This window comes from Oryzias melastigma, linkage group LG18, assembly GCF_002922805.2.
Source record: "Oryzias melastigma strain HK-1 linkage group LG18, ASM292280v2, whole genome shotgun sequence".
In the NCBI taxonomy this organism is placed as follows: domain Eukaryota; kingdom Metazoa; phylum Chordata; class Actinopteri; order Beloniformes; family Adrianichthyidae; genus Oryzias; species Oryzias melastigma.
Genome location: NC_050529.1, coordinates 17,149,036 through 17,157,179, shown reverse-complemented (window position 1 = coordinate 17,157,179; position 8,144 = coordinate 17,149,036). Strand labels below are relative to the sequence as shown.

At 36.8% G+C, this 8,144-nt stretch overlaps 2 protein-coding genes across 2 annotated transcripts; both read left to right on the top strand.

Moving 5' to 3' along the window:
• The first annotated feature begins 19 nt into the window (after positions 1-19).
• Positions 20-4,479, top strand: LOC112156193 (prostaglandin reductase 1). Its single transcript, XM_024288401.2, has 9 exons — positions 20-157; positions 1,221-1,352; positions 1,429-1,474; positions 1,549-1,608; positions 2,391-2,558; positions 2,659-2,932; positions 3,579-3,684; positions 3,834-3,952; positions 4,027-4,479. Exons 2-9 carry the CDS (start codon positions 1,247-1,249, stop codon positions 4,135-4,137), a joined length of 990 nt encoding a protein of 329 aa, XP_024144169.1. The 5' UTR covers positions 20-157; positions 1,221-1,246; the 3' UTR covers positions 4,138-4,479.
• A 99-nt stretch (positions 4,480-4,578) lies between these two features.
• Positions 4,579-7,443, top strand: txn (thioredoxin). The gene is made up of 5 exons (XM_024288405.2): positions 4,579-4,747; positions 5,534-5,638; positions 5,825-5,890; positions 6,148-6,213; positions 7,268-7,443. The coding sequence occupies exons 1-5, from the start codon at positions 4,724-4,726 to the stop codon at positions 7,331-7,333; spliced, it is 327 nt and encodes a 108-aa protein (XP_024144173.1). The 5' UTR covers positions 4,579-4,723; the 3' UTR covers positions 7,334-7,443.
• Positions 7,444-8,144: the final 701 nt, after the last annotated feature.

Genomic DNA, 8,144 nt, shown 5'->3' with positions numbered 1-8,144 from the left:
CATGCGCACACAAAAACGTCACCATCTGGTAAACTCTCGACCAATCAGAAAGGGCACGAGCTCTTCTCCCGCCCTCTTCCCCTATGGTCTTTTCATTAGTCGCATTTAGAATATCGTCACGTTGCTTCGGACTTATTTTTCTGAAAGTCCATCTCTGGTAAGACCAATAAAATACATTTAGCTACAAATTCTGTATCTATATCGTATGTTCACTCTTTTTGGAAATAGTTTGTCTCCTATATAAATTGGAAACAAGTATGGCTTCTGCTAAAAAAAAAAAATTCTTGAATAACAAAACAAAAGACGTTTCATTTAAAATATTGCACAGATTTTACCCCACTAACCAATACTTAACTAGATTTGTTAAAGGATAAAGACTCTTAATTTTACTTTATGTAACTCTCATTTGGAAACTATCACTCATTTGTTTTGGAACTGAGAATGTTAAAAAAAATATGGAAAGAGCAGACCAAAGTCATTCAAGCTAAGGTTTATGACCCTAAAATGGGAACATGTTCTTTTTGGGGTTGTTTTTCTTCTAAAGTTGACAAGAATATATCTTATGTTATAAATATTGTCATTCTCCTTACAAAATTTTACATTCACAAATCTAAATTCACGCACATTAAACCTTTTCCCCCTGTTTTATTGAAATAAATTGAATGTATGTTTTTACTATTTCCAGAAGCTCCCACCCTAAATATCTGTCATGATGCCTTTGTAAAATGTAATATATTTCTGTAGTTGTATTTGTTAGGTATATTATGTCTCTTTTTCATTTTCAAATAAAGTTCTGAAATAAAAAAAATGCATTTAGCTTCATTTGTCATTTGCTAGCAGTTTGCTAATCGTTTTAAAAATTATTTTAGACATATCACTTTTCTTTTTAGCAAATATTGTTTGGTTATGCTTTTTTTATTTGTCTACATCGACAACATTTGATGTTTATTTTATAGGTAGGAAGACAGTAGTAACTAAAATAACATGGTTCCGTTATATATGACACTGTAGAAGTCTTTAGAATTAGATGTTGACGTTCTTCTCAAATTACAGTTTCCACAACTATTAGGTTTCCAAAAACTAGTTTGAGGATATGACTTATTGACGAGGAAAAAAGGGGGGATTTTGCAAGGGGTTTTCCCAGGATTGCTATCCCAACTATCATATGAAATGTTTCTGTTGTTTTACTATTACTGTTATCCATATGTTTATTTCCTCAGAGGCTCTGCTGCCCATCATCTCCATCATGGTCCAGGCTAAATCATGGATTCTGCTGAAACACTTCGACGGTTTCCCAAAAGACAGCGACTTTGAGGTGAAAGTGGAGGAGCTTCCAGAGCTCAGAGACGGAGGCAAGACTGTAACTTTACTCAGTCAAGGAGTCCAAACAGTTTTTCCCCTTAGCAACATCTTTTTTTTTGTTTTCAGAGGTCCTGCTGGAAGCAGTTTTTCTCAGTGTCGATCCATACATGAGGTACGGTCGATTAATTGGACAGGAACAAACACATTCTTTTGATTGTTTATCTCCTCTCTTGTTGATGTCATCAGGCCGTTCAGCAGATTTCGGATGAAGGAAGGCGACGTGATGATTGGATCTCAAGTGGCAAAGTAAGGAACCATTCCTAAAAACAGAACACAGTCTACATCTGCCCTCACTTATTACAGCCTTTGATTGGCCGAGAAACAAGCGGGATATACTGACATTCTTGGCCGACTCTTTGCGTGCAAGTCTGTTTTGATAGACCTGCGCTGTTAATAATTAGGAACAAAAGAAAAACGCAGAGAGCTTCCAAATGTTGGGTTTTAAGTCCATCACTGGAGTTTACTGGAAACTGTGGAAAGATGTCTGTGTTCTGCTGAAGCACAATGATCTGGGGTTCCTTAAGAATGTCTCCAGATATTCTCAGGGATAACCTGCACATTTCATGTTTTTCCAGCATTAAACTGTTTTCCTTAAAAATTGTTTTTAGAAAAAACTGTTTTCCAAAAACAGTTTTCCCATCAAATTCTAAATAATGGTTGTGTCCAACTACTCCCTACATAGTGCACTTTATCCTTTATACATAAGTAAAATTGTAAAGTACATGCTGTTTAATGATCAGAGCATTGCCTCATAAACAAGTTGCTTTTATTCAAGCAAGTTTATGAGGTTTTTATTTTGATAAAAAAAAAAGTGAGACTGCTTATAAATAATTAATTAAATATTGCCTTGGCAGTATTTTAAATCGATACAAGTATTGACAAATAAAGTACTTCAATATTTCACTAAATCAATACTTTCTAACACCCCTTTTTATTTATTATCTACTGTATTATCATTACACTGTTGCTGGTCAGCTAAAACCGATTGAAAGCGTATTTATTGGTGTGTTTTTATTATTATCACACAGAGTGATCCAAAGTAAAAACTCCACCTTCCCCGTGGGAAGCCATGTGGTGACTTCTTGTGGTTGGACGACCCATTCCATCTCAGATGGGAAGGAGCTCACTCCTGTCATGGCGGACTGGCCTGAAGATGTCTCTCTGTCACTGGCACTGGGAGCTATCGGCATGCCAGGGTAGGACGAGTTCAGCTGAATGAGTAGGAAGTGACTTTAGTTAAGGATGTTGTGAACAGAAATCTACAAAAAGATGATTTTCTCATTTTTGTCTGTGTAGTCTGACAGCTCTGTATGGAATAGAAGAAGTTCTGGGTCTGAAGGAAGGTGAAACCCTGCTGGTGAACGCTGCAGCTGGAGCCGTGGGCTCTGTGGTGGGACAGATTGCTAAAATCAAGGGCTGTAAGGTGGTGGGGTCAGCAGGGTCGGAGGCAAAAGTGGCGTTCCTGAAAAAGCTGGGGTTTGATGAAGCCTTCAACTACAAAACTATCACTTCTCTGGAGGAGGCTCTGAGGAAGGCTTCTCCTGATGGATATGACTGCTTCTTCGAAAATGTAAGCTATCCTGGAGATATTTAACACTTTTTTTTGTTTTGTACGGTGGCCCTGAAGGCCAAATCCCATCAAGAAATCACTCAAACCAAAAACATATTAAAAATCTATAAGTACTATAAGACACTGTTGATGATGATGATGTTTGTACATCATTTCAACCAACATTTATTTGGCATGAAACTCTGGGCTGATAACAAAACTTTTATAAGTATGCATACAATGAAGATGCATTTAAGAAAAACTCAAAGGCCAAAAATGAAATGTCACCAACCATTCAGCAATGTCCCATGTCTTTGCTGGTTTCTTTTGTTTTATTTTTTAATATTTTGATTTCTGAAAATTACTTTTGGTTTTCTGAAATGTTTTTATTTTAGTTGATTTATTGTGTTTTGTTTCTGGATTTTCTTTTTTTTAACTGTGGATGTGATTTTTAATGTTTTTGCACTATTTGCACTTCAGGGCCACCGTACTTTTCCACTGACAAACTAAGCAAATGACTGCATTTGTTGGCCTAATGTCAAAGTTTTTTATGCTTTTATAAAACATTAACAGTAGACAAATCTCAGCATTTCACACCATCACAGTCATTTTAGAGTTCATTTAGTTGAAGCCTTTATTTTGAAGAACTGTCTGTTTTTGTTTTTAGGTTGGAGGCCATTTTTCTACTGCTGCAATACAACAGATGAAGAACTTAGGCAGAATAGCTGTGTGTGGAAGCATCTCTTTGTACAATGACGTCACACCTCAGACCGGTCTGCATCTTTCTCCAATCTTCCTGATTTCCAGATTTTAACTGTGAAGTTATTTTGCAGTAACCCTCTACTCCACTAGAGGGCCCTATTGCATTGCAGACGCGCCAGAGAGCAGCAGTTCTCCTGACTAGAGTGTTTGTGTTTGTTAGGGCCGTACCCCCACCTGACCATGATCATTAAGCAGCTGAAGATGGAGGGTTTCCTGCAGAGCAGGTGGACGCACAAACATCCTGAAAGCCTCAAGAGGCTGATGGCGTGGTTTAAACAGGTAATATGGAGTCAGGAATTCAAAGATTTCTGTGTCAGTGCTTCTAAATCTAAACACACATGATGTCTCTGCAGGGTAAACTGCAGTGTCGGGAGCACGTCACCAAAGGCTTTGAAAACATGCCAGCAGCTTTCATGGGGATGCTGAGAGGAGACAACATAGGCAAAGCCATCGTTGCTGTCTGATGGATTACTGATGAAGATCTTTACTCAATGAATGAAGGAAAAACTGAACAATAACTCTTCTGAAAAATAACTACTAGACATGTGTTGTCTTTCCATCATTTATTCAACTAAATAGATTTGAGATATGTCAGTATTTTTCAATAGAATGTAGTTTTGTTTCAATGTTTTAGTTCTCTTGAAAGAATGCTTTTTTTTCCCACGAGAGAGGAAAAAAAACTGACACAGCTTCTACCTGAATGAGAAAAATCCACCAGATTCTGTTACATTTGCTTGTTTTACAGCTACAATGTTAAAACTATAACTTTTTTTATTTAGTTTATAATAAAGCTTTTCTTTGTTTTACTGGTCTTGTATGTATTGTACAACTATTTTAAACCTATTTTAAAATGGTTTGCTGTGCAGCAAAACCTTTACTTCTTTTTGTTACATGAATACCAGTTATGGGGGCGTGGCTTCTTGGCCGTTGAACAGGTAGGTCCAGATGCCATCATAAAAAGGGCAGGTCCTCGCCTTTGGCTGAAACTTAGATTTGCTAAGCTGCTGTCTGTTACATTCAGTGGGAATTAGTATCTAGAAAACAGCAACCATGGTCCGAGAAGTGACAACGCTAGTAAGTACTTCTATAAATACAACAGAATGCGGTTTTCTCTGCAGTATTGTCTCATTTACTAACCTTTTTCCAAGCATTTATTTGTTTAAAGAGATGACAGCCTTTGATTAAATGATTCCCAAACTGCGTACTGGCTATTGATAACATCAGCTTATGAGTTTTTAAACTGACTGTGTCCTTAGACGAGAGTAAAATGTGGCATTGTGTCACTGCAATCAAGAGAGCTAGAATTCGCACAGGTGTATGGGGTCAAATTAGGATTGAGAATAAAAAAACAAGATTGTAAATTTCAAAAAAGAAAATATTTGAAAACTATTGAACTCGACAAAAGAACATTTGGATAAAAATAGTAAATTCTGAAGTATTTGGTTTACTTCCTTGTTCTTTCTTGTTGCTTTTGGTGTTTGGGTTTTTATTTTGTTCTTATTTGTTTGCTTTTGTTGCTTTTTGCAGCCAATTGACATATTTATGTTATAGAAAGAGATATATTTAGTTAAAATAGCTTGATGGATTTAGTTAAATGGGGTGGAGATAAAAAGTTTTCGTCTTTCTGTCCCCTATCATTTTCACTAAGGACAAGAGTATCGTACGTATGGATTTCAAAACTGCTGAAATCATTCTGACCTCCAAGTGTCACTGGTTATGATCTGCTATGAGTAGCTAAACTCTAGATATCCTTGTAGTGTTATGTTGTGGGAAAGTATGAAATGAAAATAAATAATTTATTTAAATTAATTTTATTCCACTGTTGTTGTTTAACATAAAATATGATTCTTGTTTTTGTAGGGTGAATTCAAGAAAATCCTGGAAGAGTCGGGAAACAAGCTGGTGGTTGTGGACTTCACTGCAACATGGTGTGGGCCCTGTCGTAGGATTTCTCCGATATTTGAAGTAGGTGACAGGAGTTTAATGTCTCCCTCCCTCCCTTAATTATTTTAATATTAAGTTTTCCCCACCTTAAAGAGAGCAAATGCTTGTTAATGGCTTAATACATACAAGAGTTTGTCAGTAAAGCTTTCTGATTATTCAGTAGAGACGAGTTTAATGTACATTTGTGAACAATGTATTGTCTTGCAGAAAATGTCAAAAGAACCAGAGAACAATAACGTGGTTTTCCTGAAGGTGGATGTGGACGAGGCCGATGTGAGTGTGCATGTTTTCTGGTTTGTCAGATTTGGGAGAGTTGAAAGATCAGTCCATCCGTGATTCTGACTGACAACGGTCTTCTGACTCATCACATGTTCAATAGCTGTCAAGCCTTCACACGTCTTAGTCAACTTTCCCACCTGCTAGAGACGTGTTGTTCATCTCCCTCTGGGGTCCAAACATGTTAGGGAGTGAAGTGAGTAGAAAGCCCAACAATTGGATTCATGAAAACTTTGACTTTTTTTCTCTTTCAGGATGTAAGCCGTCATTGTGGTATCCGTTGCATGCCTACATTCCATTTCTACAAGGGAGGTAAGAAGGTAAGTGACAGAGAGAAATTAAATGTTTTCCTGTCAGGACATGTAGTCACACCTGTAGTGCTTTGCTTGTTATTGCAGGTTAGGAAAAGATCATTTCATATATTAGTTGCAACAAACTTTCATTTCATTCTAGAAATAAATCTGCAAAGTTTAGTTCCGTAATTCCACTTGGATCCAAGCAGACAAAAGGTGAAGGAAAAAACAAATCTGTCACATGTAGAAATAATTTCTTCATACTGGGTTGATAAAATTGATTAATCAATCTAGATAAATCTAAGTTAGTAAGCTGAACAGATCAATAATTGATCCATAAAAGTAGAGATCAATCTAATGCATACAGGAGTTATGCTACAATCAACTAGGTTGATGCTACTGTATAAAGGAATTTCCCATTGGACGGCTAATGCTAACGTTTAGTCGACCTAAACACACATTCCTGACTAAATGAACATCATACACTCACAGTCATGAATTTTTCAAACTCCTTTAATAAAATAATTTTTGAAGTAACCATTTGTGGTTTAAAACAGTTTTTTATTCAAACCTTCTGGAATTGAGTGTAATGCTATAGCGCGAGCTCCACCTAGTGGCCAAACTGAAACACCCTCCAGGAGAGGCAGAACAATCGTTTTTGTCATTTGAGCCGGTTTAGAGCCTTTACAATGTTAATGATGTGCGTATTTTTGTTGGAGCATCTCTGTTTGACACCACTTTACGGTGTTAACAATCAGAATTGAATTGAATTTAATTGAGTTGATCAAAAGAATTAAAAAAAAGAAAATAAATGAGAATAAAATTGATCTGATCTCCAGTGAATCGAATCAAATTGATTCAAGAAATTATTGGTAATACCCAGTCCTACTTCATACCTCAACTTGAAATATTTTTTTGACAGAAATGTTATCAACTGAAAAAGATGAGCTTTATTATTTATTAGTTTGAATGATCCTCTTTCGTCTTAAGTTTTACTTAATGTTTCCAGACTGGACTCATTTAATTTGATTAAAGTGAACCAGAGTTCATTTCCCCTCATAAACGCTTTTTTGTCTTTCAGGTGGAGGAGTTTAGCGGTGCCGATGAAAAAAAACTCAAAGAACTGCTGACAAAATTGAGAAATTAATAAAAGTCAGACTGACCAGAGCAGAAAAAACACTGTATGATGCATGAGTAACCTGTGTTACCTCTGTATGGATTTAATAAATGAATCCAACCTTAATCTGCCTGGATACATATGAGTTTGCCTTCCTGAAACACGAAACACCCAGTGCTCACAAAGCGCTACCATGTACTGTATGATCATATGACTTCTTGGGATTAAACATAAAATTTAAACCTCTTCAACAGAATCTATTTGTGTAGATAAACTTTGAAGTGACTCTGACCACTGATCCTACTTTTAGCTGATGATCTGGAGCCTCTGTCTTCTTCATCAAGCGGTAGCAGCGTGGTAACTAGCACCTTCACCTGTGTCGAGACCTTTTAGGAAAGGGAATCGCGTCTCAGACTGCTTCTACCTGACACTGAAAATTACATTTACACAAATTTAGAAAAAATCTACTGTGGAGTAATTGAAACACAACTAACAGCTCATAAAGATAAAGACTGCTATAATTAGACGTGTCTTTCATGCTAGTTAGCATTAGCCCAAATGAAAAGTGACAACGGTATTCGGACGTAATTTTCTACATACTGCAGTCAGTTCTAAACTTTTTATCTTGGCTGCACGGACTCGGAGGAAGACTTGAGGTTAGGATAATGGTTCCGGTTCGGGTTAATGCACCAAAAGGTTCCTGATTGCGGCTACATCTGCAGCTACGCTCCGCGCTCTAGCTGCATGACAGCTAACGGGACTTGATTAACAACTGCGACCAGTAACAACATTTAACTTTGGATGCACATAAATATGTGAAACATTGCATGAATCTGCACCT